The 22,266-nt window shown below is 41.7% G+C and overlaps 1 protein-coding gene across 3 annotated transcripts in view; it reads right to left on the bottom strand.

Annotated features, from left to right (window-relative positions):
* Positions 1-272: 272 nt before the first annotated feature.
* LOC140076835 (kinesin-like protein KIF14) overlaps positions 273-22,266 on the bottom strand; it is an 84,346-nt gene continuing 62,352 nt past the window's right edge. For all 3 annotated transcript variants that reach the window (XM_072123578.1, XM_072123580.1, XM_072123577.1), the window contains exons 24-31: positions 18,495-18,544; positions 16,427-16,606; positions 7,966-8,141; positions 6,037-6,195; positions 4,363-4,497; positions 2,862-2,942; positions 2,004-2,151; positions 273-1,119 (exon numbers count right to left, since the gene is read on the bottom strand). In XM_072123578.1, coding sequence (XP_071979679.1) covers positions 734-1,119; positions 2,004-2,151; positions 2,862-2,942; positions 4,363-4,497; positions 6,037-6,195; positions 7,966-8,141; positions 16,427-16,606; positions 18,495-18,544 — 1,315 coding nt within the window. In that variant the 3' untranslated portion in view covers positions 273-733. The remainder of the gene's footprint in view (positions 1,120-2,003; positions 2,152-2,861; positions 2,943-4,362; positions 4,498-6,036; positions 6,196-7,965; positions 8,142-16,426; positions 16,607-18,494; positions 18,545-22,266) is intronic.

Here is a 22,266-nt window from a genome sequence, read left to right as displayed (position 1 = left end):
GCACAATGTTAGTTATGGTGCCAGGGCACTTCAGGAGCCAGGGACCCTGTATACTGTGTGGGAAGGTGCAGGACATTTCTGGGGATGGAGCTATTAAACACTGGTATATGTACAGTACATCTTGTCTGTAGTACATTTCTGTATAAGTTCATATATAAGGCACACCTTTGATTTCTGAGAAAATTAAAGGATTTTTGGTGCGCCTTATAGGCCGAAAAATACGGTATAGATAAAATACTGTATAGACCAAATGGCAAATAATATTCTTAGCATTTGTGGCAGTGAAAAGAAGCTTTATTATTTATATAAATTACATATAAAGTACAAAACAAAATTGTGGATCAAGAGGAGAAGGAAAGAAAGTTAAACAGTGGTATTACACAGAAGATATAGAAAAAACACACGTATACAGTTTGTGGCTGGGAATGGGTGCTGGGGTGCACCTGACAAAGCAATAGTTACATGTAATGCAAGTACCGGGAGAAAGTATTTTTTTCATGTCGCTTTTTTTGTTTAAAGATATGTATTATATAATTTGTTTTAATAAATATGAACCAATTAAATAAACTTAACAAAACGGACTTTAGGTTTTTTGGGAATATGCAAAAGGTCAGGGATTATCCACATCAAAATTTGTAACCAAACCCGTGTGTGGATTTGCTCATACAAATCCTCAAATGGACTTTTTATCTTGAAGATGCTGTAGACACTGCATATAAGTCCCTTTCATAGTTCATTTTCGGTTATTGCTCATGTTTTCCCTTAAAAGGGCTTCATAGTTCCACTTTGCTATAGCCACTCTCACAGAGTCTCTAGTTTTCCCCCACATATGAATACCGAGGTCAACTCTAGGACCTCCAGGCAATTGCCTATTGTTGGTGGAGAGTAACATCCCGGAATTAACATCTCCGAGCACCTTAACTAGTCGTAATAAATCTCTTGCTGAAGAATGCAGTTCAGGGACAGCTGCCTCAATCTCCTTCATCACCAGTGACAGGCCAAAGTCTCCTTGCTTGTCGACAGTCTCATTGCATAAGGAAGAGAACGCTTTGGCCGACACAGAAGCATTTTTGAAAAGTCCTTCCAGGTCCTTCATGATTACAAGGTCCATAGCTCCATCTGTAAAACCAATAAATCCATGTGGGTAGTAGAAAAATAGCTTTCAGACCATTAGTTAACTCAAGTGAGAATAAAACTATGGTCTCAGCTGTACATTGTAAGGTCAAGTGAGCCATTATTACTTACCTAGACTGTGAATTAGTGATACATTTTCAATTTGGGTTGTTGAAATGGATGGTGGATGCTGACAATCACCAGAACAGCAATCTATAAGCCACCCATTCCTTTTCACAGGATAACCACCAGCTAAGAGTCTTACTAAATGGAATGGTGATCAAACAAGTAGCTAAGGATGAGCACCCAAGTAGGGCCGTAAAATAACCATGAGGGGGGGCTGTTTGGTATGATAAACTAGGGAACCGTTTTAGTTTCTAAATTTCTATTGCCACCACGTGAGTCTACTGCAAAGGGGAACAATGAGGCTGTCACCCAGGAGCCTATAGAAACCTTGTGCCGACCCTGCACCCAAGAACCTTGACGTTGGAGCAGCACAATTTATACAAATAGGAGCTAAATGGTCTCAAGAGATAAGGCAAACATTTGCCTCTTCCTATAGAATGTATCAGACTATGGACACTCTTCTGACTCTCAAAGAGAAGGTACAAGAGTTACAATTAACAGCCCATTTTTAGGTCATCACATGGAGATCGCTGGCCTTATCCCAGACCCCACACAGATTTGGGAGTATAAAGAGTGGGAAGAAGATGGCTCAACTATTCAGCTTGGCTCCCATTCAAAGGCAACTACTTCAGACTCTGCACACTATGTAGAAAGCAGATTATCGGGGAGGATATCGGCATTTCCCTAATAGTATTCTTTAAACTAACGCCACTCACCGTGTCCTAACCATTTTACTCATAAAGATATGAATCGGTATATCATACCTTTCATATACTGCCTACTTTTAGTGGCAACTTCCGTCCAATCCATAACAACATTTCTTAGATGGTGGGCAATGACTTTATAATAGTAATAGAGCGACAAATCCCAGGTAATATCTTGCTTCTGGTTCTTCACAGATTGAAACTGAACCTAAAAGAATTTTGTACAAATTATTAAAACCAATCAAAAAAAATATTCGCTCCCAATTTGTCCATTCTAAAAACAAATTTTTTTTTTCACTCCTGTTTTTTTTTTGGGAGATAAAATAACTGTAGAAGTGGAATATGATACATTGTGAACGACACTGGGGTAGGAGGTTAAGGGAAACCTGCAACTTTAAAATTAGACTTATAACCTTGCAAAAGCTCAGGGTGAGCCAATGCTGGACCATATCTTGACTAGTAGCAGAAACCACTGTATTCCTGGAAAAAGTTTTTAGCGGTATATACAAATCCCCCTTCGGCGCATCACAATAGTGCTGTGCGCACCATGTGCGCAACCGTTCGTGCACATTATTATGATGTGCCGGAAAGCCGGTGGCTTCACCAAGCACTCGGGCACACTTGCGCATGCGCACCAACATAACGGGGCTGGCTTCCAGTGCGGCTGCGCGAATGACCGCGGCTTTGGACACTTTTTCTCAGAATACAACGGTTTCTGCTACTAGTCAAGATATGGCCCGGCATCAGCTCACCCTGAGCTGTTGCAAGGTATTTGTGGGTTATAAGTCTAATTTTAAAGTTGCAGGTTTCCTTTAATTACACCAAGGGGAAGGGAGGGAAAGTTCATGGACATTTGGCTTCTACTGTGGATAAACCCAAAACCTTGGTCTTGTGTGCCAGATTTGTTGGACAACTTACCCAAAATTGTCTGCATTTGTTTAAGTAACCTTTTACAGATTGTCCAAGGGGCAGCAAACATTTCCTTACGTCCTCTGCCAACTAATTAAACAAAAGTGAGACAAAGATAAATTGTTAAAGAATTTTAATTATAATTTTAGAATGGACATGGAGAAACTGTCAAGATGGACACAACACATTTCCTCATATTCTCTCTGTTTATATCAGATATACCCCAACTTACACAATATAAAAGGGGTTTTAGAGCTTGTTGAGGATTTAACCAAAGCATAAGTATTCAAAACAGTCAAGGTCCAACACCCCAGACTCCCAAACACTCAAGCAATGAACCAGACCAGGGTTATCGGTAAACCGTTTTCATATAGTAAAAAACGTACCAATGAAGTCATAGCAACAGGCTACATACTTAGGCCCCCTGCTCATGAATATGGTTTCTGACACGGCTATGGCCGGGCTCACACATCCGGCTGTGGTTTAAAGCTGAAAAACTCTGTGCAGGTCCTATTGCTGCCCTTGTTTGCATTCTTTTTCACATTCATCGGAACCACAAACAATGCACCACATTTCATGTGCAGGTAGCATCAGTTTTTCTGCACATAAATTATTCTGAGCCAAAGACGTGCAAACTAGACAGCAATATGGTACAGTATAATGGAACAATTTGCATCTGTTCTTTGTTTTAAGAAATCCATAACTGATACCAAAAAAATAAAAAATTAAAAACTGAAATGTAAACTGACTTTTATATCACAGTAAATGTACATAGTTTAGAATATTGTCAGAGATATTGAGGAGTAACTGGTAGAAATATGACCAAATGCAGTAAGTCTACTGTAAACTAAAGACTAGGGTTGAGAAGACCTGAAACACAATGTTGGGGTCCATGCAAACATTGTGGTTTTGGCATTTGGCTGCCAGCACCGATCGCAGGTGTCAATCATCAATAATGGATAAACCAGGGCCACTTACCTAAAGCTCCAGGCACTGTGATTGTGGTAATCTTCATATATTTGTTATCTATGGCCTCCTATTTTCTAAAATAAACTTTTAAAATTATGTTAACGAGCCTGAGGGGCTCTGGTGGGCGTTTTCAGAGCCTCTCAGTGTTGCAGATTCATAGGCCAAGCAGATGAGCAACACATGCCCCCCTCTGCCTGTGTAATGTAACAACAACATGAAGTTCTGGGGAAGACTTCATTTTAACAGGAAGTGAAGAGACATCTTTGAGGGGCTCTGGAACAAGCCCCAGAGCCCCCAGGCTCATTAGCCTAATTTAAAAGTTGATTTTAGAAGAAAGGAGGCCATGGATAAGAAATATAAGATGACCCCCATATGAGTAAGTGACCCTGGTTTGATTTTGATTTTCCTAAATGCCTAAACACAGGAGTTACCAGTGGGCAGAACAGTACGGCCAATTAGTTAGTGTAGGAATTTTGAAAGGCTCAACCTTATCTTTATCAATTAAATACATATGGATATGGGATGGGAACTGGGCGAATACCTTATGGCTCTCCAACCAGGCTTTTTGGTACAGAGTTTCCAATTTGTGAACTTCGTGAACCAGGTAATCAATATATTCTAGGAGGAAAATTTCACTTCCACTGAGAAAACATTCTTTTAGGCTCGAAGAGATGAACTGTTAAAAAACACAACAATAAATGCACAATGCAACAAATTTTTATGTAAAAATATAGTTGAACAGAAAAACTTTCATTTCTTCTTTCCCTTGTTATTAAGGACCAAACGAGGCCCAGTTCTGCTTGGTCCCATGGCCTTAAGTAGAATATTCTTTCCAGGGTTTGCGTTTTCATTCCCACTGCCCTTTCCATAATTTCTGGCCCCATTTCCAAAGCTCTTCTTTCAAGGCAATCAAAACCTAGCACCATATCAGGATCTCCCCTTCCATTGGTCATTAATCCTAAATTGTCATCGAGGCTGAGGTATATACATCTATAACCAGAAGTTTACATATACTATTATACCAAATCCACTCGAAAGGTTCCCTTTAAGTTTATGACAACATATTTAAAGGGATTTTCCCATGAACACTAGTTAGGCCCTATCCACTGCATAGAGCCTAAACTGCTGATCAGTGGTGGCCTTAGTGCCAAGACTCCCCCAGATCATGAAATGAGGGGTCCGTCAGACCCCTCATTTCTCTGTCAGACTAATGGATCAGCCACACGACCGTTCTGCTCCATTAATCTCTATGGAGCTGGCGGAGATCGGTGAGTTTGGTGCTCGGCAATTTTCGTCAACTCCATAGAGATTAATGGTCTCTGTGACAATTGGATTTTAAAAATGCTGGGTTGTCATACAAACACATTGATAATTGTTACAGCTGATTATTGTAGCCTAGGGCTAAAGTACAGTAAATTACCAACATCCAGAGGTCCGTTTGTAACTAGGGGTTGTGTGTAAGCTGGGTGCTTGTACAGGGGAACGCCTGTACATTCGTGTCGCGAGCCAGCACATAGGGTTGTATTCAGGGACTAGAAAAATCCTACGCTACTCTCTGTGTCCCTAAAAGGGGCACAGGTAGAGCTGAAAGCTCCACAGCCACCTGCCCCTCCTCCCCGATAGCTTTGCCTCCGAGTATTGTATATATGTAACCGTATCCATATATGTAACAGTATGCTTGAGCAATACAGGCAGTCCCCGGTTTACATACAAGATAGGGTCTGTAGGTTTGTTCTTAAGTTGAATTTGTATGCAAGTCGGAACTGTATATTTTATCATTGTAATCCCAGCCAGAACTTTTTTGGTCTCTGTGACAATTGGATTTTAAAAATGTTGGGTTGTCATAAGAATCAAGATTAATAATACAGCTTCATTACAGACAACCCTGATAACGGTTATAGCTGATTATTGTAGCCTAGGACTAAAGTACAATAAATTACCAATATCCAGAGGTCCGTCTGTAACTAGGGGTCGTATGTAAGTCGAGTGTTCTTAAGTAGGGGACCGCCTGTACTCCCCTGAGAATTAAGTATCGTATTGTATCATATTATCACATCGGATAGTATAGAGATGGCGCTTAGTTGCCGTTTCAGGAGCTACCCATCATTAGGTGAGGCCTTATTTTTTAAAAGAAAACCGCAATTTTTAATCCCTTTAAAAGGTTTCATTGTGGTACACCAACTACACATGAGAATTAATGGTATCTATTCCGTACCTCTGCCTGTTCCAGGTCACATTTGTCATCTAGACTCTGACTGATGTTTGGTTGCCTAGTAATGGAGAGGCGGCCAAGTAAATGGGCGATGACGGTGACAGATTGGTTAATCTGTTGCTTGGACTTTTTCAACATTGAAGTAATGTCACATTCACAGCCCTGTGTAAAGAAAACAAAGAATAGCTGGCAAGAAACAAGACATCTGTAGCCGGCCCACCCAACAACTTTACAGTTGAGGCTCAAAACGAAGAATTTCTATTAATATTTATTGTATAATATATAAATGTAAACTAGATTTAAGCTTATGAATTCAGAAGGGTTTTTAATGTGTGTGTATATGCATGTGTGTGCGTGTGTATATGCATATGTATGCGTATATCTATGCGTTGAAGAAAAGACCTGCAGTAACTTTTTGGTCAGGACCTATATTCAGAATTGTATTTTCACATTACTTGCATTTCTGCAAGAAAAAAAGGTCCTTGGACCATAATTAAAAATTAACTTTTATTATTTCTTATTAATACGAACAAATCAATGTCTGTATTGATATTTGTCCAGAAAACGTGTGCTAACCAACATAAAGGAGAGTTAAAAACATAGTGTGGTGGGAGTAGGTACTGTGTTATAATATAGTGGGGAGACGGGAGTCCAGGTGTTTGTGGGAGTAGGTGTGTGTTCACACCAGTGCGTCTATATAGGAGTTTGTTGAGTGATTAAGGTGTATAGATGTCCCCCTTACGGGGACATGCAGAAATGCAAGTAATGTGAAAATACTATATCTATGTGTGTGCGTATATCTATGTGTGTGCGCACGTGTGCAGGGCCAGCTCCAGGTTTCAGTGGGCCCCTCGGCGACAGTGCCTCACTGGGCACCTTAGCAGTGAAATCATGTGGTGGCATTAAGAACGTTAAAGATACGAATATTAATATACAGCCCCCCAGGCTCCATTAATATACTGTGAGTGTAGCGCTTCGCTCAATTACATCAGCGACAAGCATGCCGATGTAATTGAGTTTTCTTAAGTTGACAGATGGTGCCGTGGGCCCCTCTGGAACCAGGTAAGCCGGGTTCTGGTGCCGGCCATATGTTTGTATATGTATGTGTATGTGTGTCTATGTATGTATGTATGGGAGATCTTAACCTAGACAAGTTGGGTGCTCTCTCCATGGGGGCCCGATTCTCTGGCCACTGAGCAATCAAAAAAAGGTCAATGGAAGCGGCACTACTGAAGTACTCGCAGGTACCTTTATTTACCCATGGTAAAAGACAAAGATTTTTCAGCCCCTCTATCCAGCCATTATAATATACATATATACACACACATATACAGGCAGTCCCCGGGTTACATACAAGATAAGGTCTGTAGGTTTGTTCTTAAGTTGAATTTGTATGCAAGTCGGAACTGTATATTTTATCATTGTAGCTCCAGCACAAACTTTTTTGGTCTCTGTGACAATTGGATTTTAAAAATGTTGGATTGTCATAAGAACCAGGATTAACACTAAAGCTTCATTACAGACACCTGTGATAACTGTTACAGCTGATCATTGTATCCTAGGACTAAAGTACAATAAATTACCAATATCCAGAGGTCCGTTTGTAACTAGGGGTCGTATGCAAGTCGCCTGTACATATGTATTTAATACACTATTTATTTTCAAACCAGGAATATAATGCGAAAAAGAACGCTGCTCACGTTGTAACCTGCAAAGCTTGTGAACACTAGACCTTGCCACCTTCTTTGTTAGTCACAGCATGTTAAATTTATGAGCTGTTCTTTTAAAATGTCCTTTTTTTGTTGTTTTATTGCTGGCCATCACACAACTCCTTTCAGAGCCATGGAAACCAAAAATACTTTGCCCAGTGATGTGACTCAATGCTGCGTACAAAACAAGGAAAGGGGGGGGGGGGGGTTAGGGGAGACTTACATGTAGGAGAAATGCCACGCTGCCCCCCAGCTTCTTCACTTCAGCTATTAATTCCTGTTTGGGGTACAGTGCCTGGTTGTCAGGGGCACCATCGATTAATCGGACAGAAAAACTCACATGGATAAAGGCAGAGGAGACTCTGCTCAGATGTTGCTGGACGCTCACATCACCAGATTCTTCAATACAAGGGAAACAAAAACATTAGCATATTTTTTCACGTTACTGAAACTGCCCACCACTTCCATTAAACAATAGGGCACACAAAAGGGGAGAAGGAGGAGTAAAAAGACCTGAAAGAGCTAATAAAAGGCAGAAAATACTTTCGCTACCAATGAATTTGCCATAGCATTTTGTCACAGTTCCATTTACTTTTTGATGGGTGCCAGCGATGTGGTGTAATAATGTGCCGCACAGTGTTACCGTAACTCATTTCTAAAATTTCTTCCTTTATGTAGAACAATAATGAACAATTGAAGAGTAGTTATGTTTTTCCTATACAAAAATATTTACTAAAACCACCACACAAAATTTGAACATTATTACTTTTAAAGAGGTTGTCTGGGGATTAAAAATAATATACCCGTATATACTGGAGTATAAGCCGACCCAAGTATAAGCAGATGCCTCTAACTTTACCACAAAAACTTGGGAAAACATATTGACTCGAGTATAAGCCGAGGGTGGGAAATGCATTGGTCACAGCCTCCCCAGTATATAGCCTGCTGGACCCTGCCCCATATTATATGACCAGCACTTACCCCCCAGTATATAGCCTGCCAGCCCATACCCCCCAGTATATAGCCAGCCCCCTGCCCCAGTTTATAGCCAGAAGCGGGTGAATCCAGAAAGGTGAGTTTTGATATATTTTTTTTACTCAAGTATAAGCCGAGTTTGGGTTTTCAGCACATTTTATTGTGCTGAAAAACTAGGCTTATACTCAAGTAAATATGGTACTATTACGACTGTGTCCGAAATGCGTATACTGATTCACTAGGTATAACTTAAAGGGGTTGTCAGAGTTTTGAAAAAAGCTATATGTGGCCGGGAGCAGGCTGCCTAAAACAATAAAGATGTACTTACCTTCCGATGCCCTCCGGTATCCAGCCCTGCTGTCGCTCCGGTCCGGGCGCCATGTAAACAAACATGGCCGCCGGAGCAGCGCTGCATTCAGCTTCCGGCCGGCCGTGGCCAGGTATGCCTATCTGTCCCTATACACAACATTGTGTATGGGGGCCGGAAGGTTGTCGGGTCTGGCCGGAAGCTGAATGCAGCACTGGATACCGGAGGGCACCGGAAGGCAAGTTTTTTTTCAAAACTCGGACAACCCCTTTAACTGCATGGTCATGTACTATGCGATTTTTACTGAATTCCTAATTAAACATCAAGATTTTATTGGACGTGCCATAGTGATCTTCTGAACCTTGGAGGTTTAAGTTTGTCACTAGGAGTTCTCAGGCAGGCGGTACAGCCCCACTTCTTTGCGCCTGCTACTGCCTGAACTAACCGGAGAAAAAGCGACAAGATGCTTAAGGTTTTTCAGCTACAGAAAAATCATACCTTGATTTTAAGGTGGCTCCTGTCACTGTGCACTAATACATAGATCATAAACAGCAATGTTTTCTGTAAATGGCGTCCAGTAAAACCATGATTGTACAGGTGCCGTCAGCGAACAGCACACTAGTCTGTAGATCATAAAAGTGCTGTTGACAGTAAACAGCATGCACTAATAAAAAGATCATAAAAGTGCTGTAGTCAGTGAATAGTGTGCACTAATACATACATCATAAAAGTACTATTGTTAGTGATTAGCATCAAGTAATATCTTTATTGTAAAGGTGCTGTCACAGTATAGTTGGTACTGCAGGTCTTAAAACGAGGAAAGCAGGAATTAAAAAGACATTTCCGTGGTGCTGCAGGGAGGGGACGTGTTCGGTCCATCTTCTCCACGTTCCTCTGGTGCAAGTAGGAGCCAGGGTGTGCCATGTATACTGCTAGGCCACACAAAGTTGAGGCAATAGTCTGTAACACGCCTTCAGGACAACTTGTGCAGGAAGGATGTAGGGACTTTAACCCCTTAACGCTCTGCGCCGTAGCTCTACGGCGCAGAGGTATAAGGGATGTATGAAGAGGGCTCACGGGCTGAGTCCTCTTCATACAGAGGTGGGGGTTTTTGCATTTTGCACAAAACCCCCACCGCTAATAACCGCGGTCGGTGCTTGCACCGATCGCGGCTATCAACCCTCTCAACGCCGCCGCCGGCGTTTAAAAGACGGCGGCGTTTTTTCCCCATCACCACGCCCCCGAACGTCATCGGGGGGCGGCGATCGGTTACCATGGTAGCCTCGGGTCTTCTTTTGACACGAGGCTACATGGCTTATGCAGGTTCGTTACAATGAGCCAGTGGCTCATTGTAATGTATGACCTGCAAAAATGCCATATATTGCAATACTGTAGTATTGCAGTATATGGTAGGAGCGATCTGACCATCTAGGGTTAATGTACCCTAGATGGTCTAAAAAATAGTGAAAAAAAAAAGAAAAAAATAGTTTAAAAATAAAAAAAATTAATAAAATATTAAAAGTTCAAATCACCCCCCTTTCCCTAGAACGGATATAAAACATAATAAACAGTAAAAATCACAAACATATTAGGTATCGCTGCGTCCCAAAATGCCCGATCTATCAAAATATAAAAACGGTTACGGCCGGCGGTGACCTCCGAGGCGGGAAATGGCGCCCAAATGCGACTTTTACATCTTTTTTAAAAAAAAAAACAAGTGAAATAAAAAATGATCAAAATGTCGTACAGACCTCAAAAAGGTAGCAATGAAAATGTCGCCTCATTTCGCAAAAAATGACCCCTCACACATTTCCGTGCGCCAAAGTATGAAAAAGTTATTAGCGTTAGAAGATGGCAAAAAATGTTTTTTCTTTTTTGTACACTCGTTTAATTTTTGAAAATGTATTAAAACACAATAAAACCTATATAAATCTGGTATCACCGCGATCGCACCGAACCAAAGAATAAAGTAGGCATGTTATTTGGAGCGAAGAGTGAAAGTCGTAAAAACTGAGCCCACAAGAACGTGACGCACGTGACGTTTTTTTTCAATTTTTCCACATTTGGAATTTTTTTTCAGCTTCGCAGTACACGCCATGTTAAAATAAATAACATCACGGGAAAGTAAAATTTGTTATGCACAAAATAAGCCCTCACACAGGTCTGTACACGTAAAAATGAAAAAGTTATGGATTTTTGAAGTTGGAGAGCGAGAAATCGGCCGAAAAACCCTGCGTCCTTAAGGGGTTAAACTCAATATGGCGCAGTGCCTCCATCCGAATCTTGCTTGAAGCTCTGTAGGTTAGCAGGAGGGTTTTCCTCTTCTGCCATGGGTTGACTCGGGAAACCCCTGCCTATGCTCAGTACACACTCATAATAAGTAAAACAACTTTAGATTTATTGTAAGGGAAGAGAATAGGGATTATCTTAGTGCAATAAATGCAAACAGGGAAAAACAAGCAATGATAAAGTATTTACAGATGCAATCTACTGTATCTACTGACCCCCTAGTGGAAGTAAAGGGTAACTGTACTCCCCAGGCCTGGTTGGGATAATGGTGCAGAGGGGTCCCTTTAAAGAATGAGCTCTGTGAGCAACAAATGGATAAATCAGAACAGAACACAAATTAAACAATTCACCATCACACACTCAGCAGGTGACAACACACAGTCTACCTGCACAGGACTATGCTCTTATGCTGCAGCTATGCACATGACAGTCCAATCGTTGGGACCCTGTTGTCCACTCAACTCAGAAACTGCACCCAGGCCTCTGCTTGTGGCTGCAGGGTTTAGGCCCCTGTATGGTAATGGAGGGGCAGACAGAAACCCCCTGTGTGGTAGATCTGGAGAACTCCTAGGGATCAGGCTGTGGTCCAGAGGTGAAGCTTCTCCAGCAGGTGGTCTCCTCTGGGGCTGAGCTGCTGGGCTGTCTCTAGTGCTCTGCTGTGTCAGTCTCAGGGCAGTACTCTCTCCACTCTTCCATGTGCAGTCAGTCCTCTTTGTTGCATATGAGGTCTCTTAGTTTTCTCCATTTTCTCTTCCCCACAATCCCTCTCTCAGCCAATCAGTCCTCTCCTCTACAGGTCCTCCTCCAGCTGGCAGTGGCACAGGGGAACAGGCGGTGCTGGGATATGTAGTCCAGTTTACTCAAGGAGAACATGTGTTTGTGACTGGACAATGTAATGAATGTGAAGGTGTTAAGACCAGCAATGTATATGCTGTGCTCCCAGCAGGGGCTACAGGTCAATTACATGGCAGACAGTGTATCAACTTCCATTAGATTATCTTTGCCATGCTTATCCTCAGTTGGAAGTGCAGATCCCTCTACCTCATCTCACCTTCAAAATAGCAAAGCCATTTCAGCCACAAATTATTTAGTTGTCTGTTACACTGTACAATGACTCTCCTAGCTGAGATTCCATGGCCTATGCCATGCCCCTACCACAGTAGCAGAAATAGAGTTTCAAGATTCACAAGAACTTATTGAAGGGCAAGGATGTGGATGTTGGACAGACAAGAGACCTATATGATGATATAGAACTGTCAACAGCGGTGGCTTTCTGTGATATGCAGACAGAAAAGAAAGGTAGTAGAGAGGGCTAAGAAGAGGGATGATGATGAGGTCCTAGACCCAACATGGGTGGAAGGTAGTGATAACTCATACGAAGAGCTGGTGCCAAGGAAGCCCCAGACAGCTGGCAGAACAATCAAAACAGGCCAAGGTGGAGAGGTCAGCCCATAGCCACATTGTAGCCTAATACTGTCCAGGGACCCAGGAAACAAAAAGGCCATCCCACAGGGTACCAGCAGTGTGGTGGTTTTTCCTTATAGACTGGTAGCACAGTGTGAAAATTACATGTGTTCTGTCTTCAGCATTCTGTAAAACATGGGCAAAGCCTTAGATGAAGCTATCAAATCTCTATGACCAGGAGTAAACATTATCTGTATTGACGGACACAAACCGCTAGGGCTTCCCCTACTGCTTCAGTTGGCCAAGCCTGTTCCACTACCTCCAAAGTCATTAGTCCCTCACAACTAATGCTATTAGTCAGCTCACAACTGGCATGTAGACCAGTAAGCATTGGCAGGGATGTTATAACGTCCCACAAAGTTAATGTAGTGATGGCTGTTCCTAAGGTTGGAGGAGCTGTTGCTTACATTCTGCCCCCACCCAGGATTGCCAGACATCACTTCTTGCCTCTAGTTGCATTCTCCTCAGACTCTCAGTCCTCTTCTACTTTCTTTTCGAGTCAGTGGAGCACCCACACCACCACTTTTAGCAAAGCCATGGGGAAACGTCAGCAAAGCTGTGCTAAAAACTCATCTGTCTGGGCAAAAAAACCACACACTGCCAAGGAGTTCCGGATAGGCACCCAGAAGCAAATAGATGAGTGGTTCTTGCGACAGAACCTCAACAGATGGAACCTAGTAGCAGCAGTTGACGTACATCCCATGTATAGCACATGTGCTCAATGCTTGTTCTCATTTTCAGCTTTCTCACTTGTCTATCTGCACTACAGAGGAACCGTGGTCTGCTCACCCACTGCTTCATAGGTTATATACGAACTAGGAGAAGATCCACTTCACATATGCTGGAAAGGGTGTTTCAGAAGCAGCAGGCAATTGTGGAATTCCTGCCCCATAATGCCCGGGTGAGTCGAAGTAACCCATCATTCACCTGCTTGTAAAAGCTCTTCAGGTTATGACGGAGGATGTAATGGTTGCAGACAAAAGAGGAAGAGGTGCCTGTCCCGTCCACACAAGGCTTGCAGGCTGGGTTCCTGGACCAGTGGTCTGCTACTGCACAGTCCACCAGGGAACAGTTTTGAAGCAGGAGACGACGGAGGAGTGGGGCAACACCCAGAGCAGTTCACAGGAGTCTCTGAAGCATGGCTGGGGAGATGCAGACGAGCAGGAGACACTTACTACCGAAGACAGCTTGTCCTTGACTGTGGGCAGACGGACCCATATAGGCACACGAGTTGTCTGGATACTAAACAGTGTCCACCCTTTTGGATCACTACAAGGATAGCTTAGCATCATTCATTCCAATACTAGGGCACAAGACTAAAATGAGGGACTACAAGCAAACTTTGGTGGAGGCACTATTGGTGGAGTTCCCATCCCACATCGAGAGCTTAGTGACAGCGCAAGAGTAGAAGGAAGACGCCCAACATAGAAACAAAACCACTATGACCACAATATGAAACGCCATGTTGACTTCTGCTCAACCTCCACAACCATTAGTTGGGGCATGTGGAATTTGGAGGCAGAATGTGACTCACATGGTGGAGGATCGTCTGCCAACACATCTCCTGGTACTGAAAGATTGGTCCGCTGTCTTCAATTTCTAGCTGGGAAAATTGGACACTTGGCAAGAGCTGCCCTCTATGCCTTGCGCATTACCAGAATTTAAAATGCAGTGAGAGGAAGGGTCTCTAGTTTTTCCAATGGCACTTAAATTCTCTATGTAAATAACTGGGTCTGAACATACAGAGCACCTTTAAACGAAATGAGAGGAAAGTATTGTGGTTTTCCCATTGCTTCTTTTACTGCATGGAGAATAACCGGGCCTTGAAACCCAGAGTGCCCTTGACTGCTATGATTTTTTTATTAATTTGTTAAATTATTTTCTTAGTTTCATTTTTTAAATATATTTTAAGTACTTTTCCTAGCCCATTGTGAGCAGGGCAGCCATGTTATTCACACAAGTTTTCAGCACTCTAGCCATTATTACCCCCAATTTACGGACAATTTTGGATAGGGCGGCTCGGTGGCTGAGTGAGTAGCACATCTGCCTTGCAGCACTGGGGTCCTGGGTTCGAATCCCACCCAGGTCAACATCTGCAAAGAGTTTGTATGTTCTCTCCGTGTTTGCGTGGGTTTCCTCCGGGTACTCCGGTTTCCTCCCACACTTCAAAACATACTGTTAGGTTGTTTAGATTGTGAGCCCTATGGGGACAGGGACCAATTTGACATGCTTGTGCAGCGCTGCGTAATCTGTGTGCGCTATATAAATAAAGAATTATTATTATTATTATTATTATTATGTTAAAATTCAGGCCCCTATTGACTTCAATTCCAACAAACTCATCGAACACGAAATTTGATCAACCAGCTCTGTATGACCACCAGCCTCTGTATACAAACAAAAACCAGGCAGAAACCTGAGGTTCCTGAGGTTGTTTTTTTAAATCCCTCCCAACCAATATCTCAAATGTATTTTTAGTCTTTTAACCACTGTACAATTTCTTTAAAATAACATTTGCCACATTCTAAGGTATCCTTATACAGATGAATGCTTTCCTGCCATAAGGTTCTGATATTTTCAGTTAACCTTTCCATTAGTGTTGATACAAAGCTGGCCATGGACCCTCATGACCCCCCCCCCCCCCACTACATACATGTAAGCTCACTTTACAAGGAAGCATTGTAATGGTGTAACCTCTTAGGAATGTCTTCTGTCTCCATTCCTGCAGCTTAAGGATCTGGAATGGCACATGAGAGCTGGCCCACATTGTATGGGAAATTCACTATATTATCTCTACATGTTCATATCAAACTTTGTGAGTGGTGACCATGTACCCCCCTAGAAGGCTTGAGCCCTGGGCTGACACTCAAACTGTATACCTACACTTCCGGTGGGGTCTCTGTTGTAAAATAAATAAATAAAGGATCAGGCATGCTAAAATTCAACATGCCCAATAATTTTTCAAAGAATGGACTGGAGAAGAGACAGCAAAAAACAAACTTGGGTAATTTATCCAACTTGGCTCTAACAGTATAGTAATGATTACTATGTATGCATCTACAACACTTACTACATTTTATGTACATATCTGAATCCCTGGGTAACTGTCAACTTTTCCTGCTCAACTACTGTGACTAAAGTACAAAAGTCTAAGTTACATATATCTCATTCCTTCATGTGCTCATGATCATAAAGATCAGTATTATTATTATATTTTTTTTTTAAAAAAACCTTTGCATCTGCTACAAATATATATATCACCCCAGTAGGCTTATATGCAGATGAGCACATACTAGTTAGGAGGTGATACCTTTACATTTTCTCAGATGTATTTGCTGCCTACACTCTGGCTGCCATCTTTAAGCATCTACCACCTTCTGCCGTGTACCCACCACAGTATCTACCTCACAAATAATGAGGGAACTTTGTTACTAGAGCTAAAAACCATTACAAAATTATAGATTTTTAATAAGACGCCCAGTAATGCTGTTTTTTTTTTTTAACTAATTGTCACACCAAGCTGAAAAGGCTGGCCAGCATTGGACTTAGTTCTACGCTATAGATCCTCTGCTGGTATATACAAAAAAATATTTTCAAGCCTCACACACGGCCTATTGCCACTTTCTTACTAACAAAATCATTTGCTCACCAAGTTGTTCATACGCTTGTATAACATCATTACTTGACACTAAAATTTCATGCAGGTCCGTGAGCATCTGAAGAACCAAGCCTTGTGAACGGTCATCCTTGCCAAGTGCTCCAGCCTCAGAGGTTACAAGTTGCTTGCAGAGAGAGAAAATCGTACTGGGAACAGACACATCTGGGTACACTAGAGAGAAAAAAAAAAAAGAAAAAAAAAGGGGGGATTGTCCATTTATGGCAAAATCTCAGAACGTATAGTTTTACATGATTGCTTCTTTTCCACATTTCCGAAGACTGACCAAGCAGTGATGCATAGTGTCAACCTCTTGTAGATTTAGTTTTTCCTTATTTTTTTTCTAAACTTTAGTTTAATTTTAGTAAAATCACATGCCACATGTTTAGGCGCTAATGGGAAGGTCGGAATATCATCACCTCTTCAATTAGGCCTTCATGCACACAAACCCTTTTTCGTCAATGAGCTGTGCACCCAAACAGTGGTCAGCTTGTGGCCCCAACAGACTTATTGTTCGCAGGCACAGTACAGCAAGGTAAATATAGATAGTGGCTACAGTGGCGTAGTTAGTGGTTCAGATTGTGGGGGTGAACACATTTAATTGGGCCCCCAGTCAAATTATGCTAATATTTAATGTCAGAACTGGAGACCTATAGCTCCATGCTTTACTATTCAATCCAGCTATATTGGTGTCTTGTAGAACATTAGTTGGGGTGTAGCCACACATGGTTTTTGGATTCTGTTTACAACGGCAATGCAAACATCTGGGGGCTGGTCTCGTATCCTGGCCCCTTGTCCTCCACCCTCCTTTGATTGTGGTAACACTAGATGCAGCTTAGCCCGCCTCCTCGCGTAACTTTAGCAGCCAGTGTCCTGTCCAGGAGGCAGGATTTCCCTGGTTAGTGTAAGACACTGCACAAATACCTGGGACATTCTCCCAACCGCCTGGTGCTGGTACTGTCCCACCAAATCCGGGAAGGTTGAGAGCTATAGACTATAGTGCCATCTTAAGCAGTAACAGAGTGAACAGGCTAGAACTTTTTTCATTCCTAAAATGTTCTGGTTCCCAAACCAAGGTAGAATTTTTGTGTAGTGATGCAACTTCCAAATATATTTTCTGTATTAATTTCTCACTGTGTTCTAGATTTCTGCTAGCTGTCCTTCTATAGGAAGCCTCAACGTTATATCCTATTGATAATCTTTCCATGGTCATGTGAGGTCACACAGGTGCACAGCTTGTTCTAAACACACAGCTCCGGTTACTCTGGTATAAAAAGCCATGCACCTGTGTGACATCACATGACCATCGATAGATTATCATCGATAGCATATAATATTGAAGCTTCCTATATAAGGACAACTAATAGAAATCTAGAACAGAGTGAGGAATTAATACAGAAAATATTTTGGAAAAATTGCATAACTTTTCACTGACCATGGACAGTTTTTATCCGCTGGAATAAAACAATGAGGGTGCAGTCACATGTGGCATTTCTGATGTTTTTAAACGCATTGCAGACTTGCAGGTGCTGTTCTTACATGTTACCATGTATTTGGCTGCTTTGAAAGAGTTTTTCTTCATTTCCAGCAATGAAGAAAAACACCAAAGCAGCCAAATGCATAGTTAAATGTAAATTACACGTGATTTTGCAAAGTCTTCAAAAATTAATCAAAAAACGCTCAAGCTTTCTGTAGAATGACAGCAAGCAGATCTAGAAAACTGAGGAATGGATATAGGAAGTAAAGCTTATTTCTATTCTGCAAATTAACATTTACTTTTGTCAGGTTAAATGGGTCATTATGTAGCTCTTAAAGCTGCTACAATGCATTGTTTAGTCTTTCAGTAGGACCAAAAAAATTGAAAAAAAATGCCAAATACACATTTCCATTACTATAAATACATTTTTATGTAAAAAAAAATAAAATAAAAATAAACATTAAATTACTACGGCCAAGATTATGGCTATTGCATGTGAGCAGAATGGGGAAGGGGGATATTCATCCATTGGGAGCTCACAAGCTTTCAGCCATGCAAATGATCACTTACATACAGTGATATTACCTTTCCCAATTAGCAAGCCAGATGTTTGCCTGGAAAGAGAATTTCTTCCTCTGTTGGGAAAAAAACAAACAAATTAAAACTGTCAAAATGTGGCCACACGTCCGAACCATACACGAAAACATTTCTTCACCAACGTCAATTTATAGCAATAAACATTTTAGCACTAATGAATAAGATATCTATAATAATGAACCTCAACCCGCCAAATTTACTAAAGTGCCCATCTGAAAACAGCAGAGACTTCTCCTGACTTTTGGACCAGGTCTAAATCAGTCAATTCTGAAGGTGTTCAGAGAAGAAACGTGAACTTCCCTTTTGGACTTACTAAGAGGCTGACGTGTGATAATAAAATACTGACTACTACTGGACCTTTGACATTTATTATTATGACCCCATGTAGTAAGCCCCATTCAGTAGTGGATAATATAGGCAGTTTTGGTGGCAACCTGGGGCCAAAACCTTCTAGGGGGCCCATGGCCACCCAAACCACTCACCAAATTTTATACTGAGAAGGCCCTTAACCCATGAAATCCTCATACACCTGTTCCTGCTCTCAAGATATGTACAAAAGAGCCATTTCAGGACCTTTGAAGGTCCTCCAGAGGTCCTCCAGAGGTCCTCAGACTGCAGATTGAAAACAAGCAGAAAGGAGCATCCGTGATTCCCCAAGAAACTTGGTCCTAGTACCATGTGTAAGAAGTGAATACCAGACTTATAGGGACTAGAATATCCACAGGGCCGGTGTTTGGGGGTGGCAAACTTGGCATTTGTCCAGGGCCCCCGAAATTTAGACCTGCGTTGGCAGAGGGTGTATTGCTCCTTTAAAACCCCTTGGTTGAATGCCCGGGTAAAGATGCTAATCATTCATCTCCTGCCTATACAGGCAGTCCCCGGGTTACATACAAGATAGGGTCTGGAGGTTTGTTCTTAAGTTGAATTTGTATGCAAGTCGAAACTGTATATTTTATAATGGAAGTTCTAGACAATTTTTTTTCTTTTGCCCCAGTGACAATTGGAGTTTCAAAATTTTGGTGTAATTGGACCAAGAATTATCAATAAAGCTTCATTACAGACACCTTACAGCTGATCATTGCAGTCTGGGACTATAGTAAAGCATCCAGAGAGCTTCACTAGAGGTCACATGGGGCAGAGGGGTCCGTCTGTAACTATGGGTTGTCTGTAAGTCGGGTGTCCTTAAGTAGGGGACCGCCTGTATATCCATCACCGGTCTAGTTATCTACAGTGTATCTCCCATCTAATATCTATCCATCTATTGATCTTCTCTCTTCTACTGTATCTCTCACATCTATTTTCTATTATCTATCATGTATCTAGCCATCTATATAAAGTCTACTTTATGGGCATCATTTCCCCCTTCCCTTAGCTTTTTTTGCGCCTTTTGTGAGTCTTTGTAGTTTTTCCACTTTGTCAAAAACAGATTTTAGTTTGAGACTTTTTAGGCACAGTATTTTAGAAAGGCCAACATCTCTTTTCCTAAGCATGGTCAGGACGGACATGTTTTTGTGCATTTATTTGCACTCTTTTAGGCACAAATCAATGCTAAATAAGGCGCAAACATCTGGAAGCCAGAGAAATACAATGACAAATTCGTCACAAACCAGGAAATGCTACACTACGAACTCCAGCAAACTCCTGGAAAAATGTGCGAAAGATTGCTTATATCCTGATGTGCCCAAAAAGTCACAAAAAAGGCGCATCAGACCAAGATAAATCTGCCCCTATATATGCATCTAAAAATCTTTAATTATTATCTGTCTATGTCCTATAAAATTCTCCTACAGTTCCATATTACAGATACAGGCAGTCCCCAGGTTACATACAAGATAGGGTCTGTAGGTTTGTTCTTAAGTTGAATTTGTATGTAAGTGGGAACTGTATATTTTATCATTGTAATCCCAGCCAGAACTTTTTTGGTCTCTGTGACAATTGGATTTGAAAAATGTAGGGTTGTCATAAGAATCAATATTAACACTAAAGCTTCATTACAGACACCTGTGATAACTGTTACATCTGATCATTGTAGCCTAGGACTAAAGTACAATAAATTACCAATATCCAGATGTCCGTTTGTAACTAGGGGTCGTATGTAAGTCGACTGTTCTTAAGTTGGGGACTGCCTGTACTTACCTACTACTGTGCGTAACTACAAAGTGTTATTATTGTGCAGGGCTAAGGGGGCCTCTTACCGAATGTGACTGTTCATAAAATAGTTTTATTTTGGGGCCCCACTGAGTTTTGCCCAGGGCCCCACTTTGTCCAAAACTGCCCCTGAATATCCATACAGCCCAGGGCCCATGGCAGTCTTAATCCCCCCCCCCCCCTGGCCCCATTGTGGAATTTACCACCATATTTAATTTCCTCTCAAAGACAAATGTAGGAAGCAATGCCAAGAGCATCCCTAGATTTGTATACACTGAACTGAAGATTGCTTTTCCATTCAGCTCAGGCAGCTCCTCTAATCTCCACTTCACAGACCGTCCTCACCGTGCCCGCTATACGAAGCCCAAATCATTGGTAAATAGCCTTCTGTGACAGGTGTATTGTGCCAGCCCTATCAGCAAACCAGAGCACACAAACAGAATAAATAAGAAATAACTTTGTAAATGCAAAGCCACAACCTTATAGAATATTTTTAATAGATCAAAATATGTGGGGGCGTATATTCCTATACTTCAGAAAGGCCATACCTGTAAAAGGTGACAATATTTTACATTTTTTAATTTACAGTACATTTATAATTTAAACATCAATTACAGAAGAAAAAATAATATTAATGTTATTAATTTTTATCAATAAAGTTGATATATAATATATATACACACATATATACACACATATATAGTAGATATATAGAAAAATCTTAGGGTCAAACCATATTTGACAATTAAAATGCCAACACTGCCACCTGCAGATCATAAGGTATTAGCGCGTCAGTCCTCAGAGCCACACTTGACGTTTTTCTGTTAGTATAGCACAGTGATGGCAAACCTTTTATAGACCGAGTGCCCAAACTACAACCAAAACCCACTAATTTATCACAAAGTGCCAACATGGCAATTTAAGCAGTAAACTTATTGCTCCCTTCTCTGTCATAGTTTTCAATCATATTAGTATCCTGAGAACACCAATATAGTAGAAAGTAGGAGGACAAAATCCGGTTCTCCTGAACAAGAAGAATTGTCAGGCCTGGAGCTGATGATACAATGATAATTCCGATCTACTGACCCCTTCCAATATCTAGCGGAGTAGCAATCCTGGCACAAACCATGGTCAGGTGTGACACTGTTTTTTGAAGCAAGCAGACGAGTATTTCAACCTCCTGCCAACCCCTTTAAGATAGCACTGAGCGCGGCAAGTCCTTGGATGTCTGGGAATCCTTGAAGATACCTCGAATCCTCTTTTGTGATGGCCTGAGTGCCTACAGAGAACGGTCTGAGTGCCATAGGTTCCCACCACTGGTATAGCTCATAGTAGTTGAATATAACTATCCACATAACAACTATTAAAGTAAGTAGAGGCGATCAACATTGTAAAAGGTCTATTTACAGTCTAGGTCAGTGATGGCTAACCTATGACACGCGTGTCAGTGCTGACACGCGTAGCCATTTTCACTGACACGCGGCTGCCTGAGTGTTAAGTTTCATCTCACATGGCCAGGTGCAGTAGCCGGGAGGCCCCTACCCATGTGTGAGCTGTGCCTAGTGTCTCCAGTCAGCACAGGTATCAGCACGGGGCACAGCAGGAGAGGTGA

Source organism: Engystomops pustulosus, chromosome 9, assembly GCF_040894005.1.
Source record: "Engystomops pustulosus chromosome 9, aEngPut4.maternal, whole genome shotgun sequence".
Classification (NCBI taxonomy): domain Eukaryota; kingdom Metazoa; phylum Chordata; class Amphibia; order Anura; family Leptodactylidae; genus Engystomops; species Engystomops pustulosus.
This window is presented reverse-complemented; position numbering and strand designations above follow the sequence as displayed.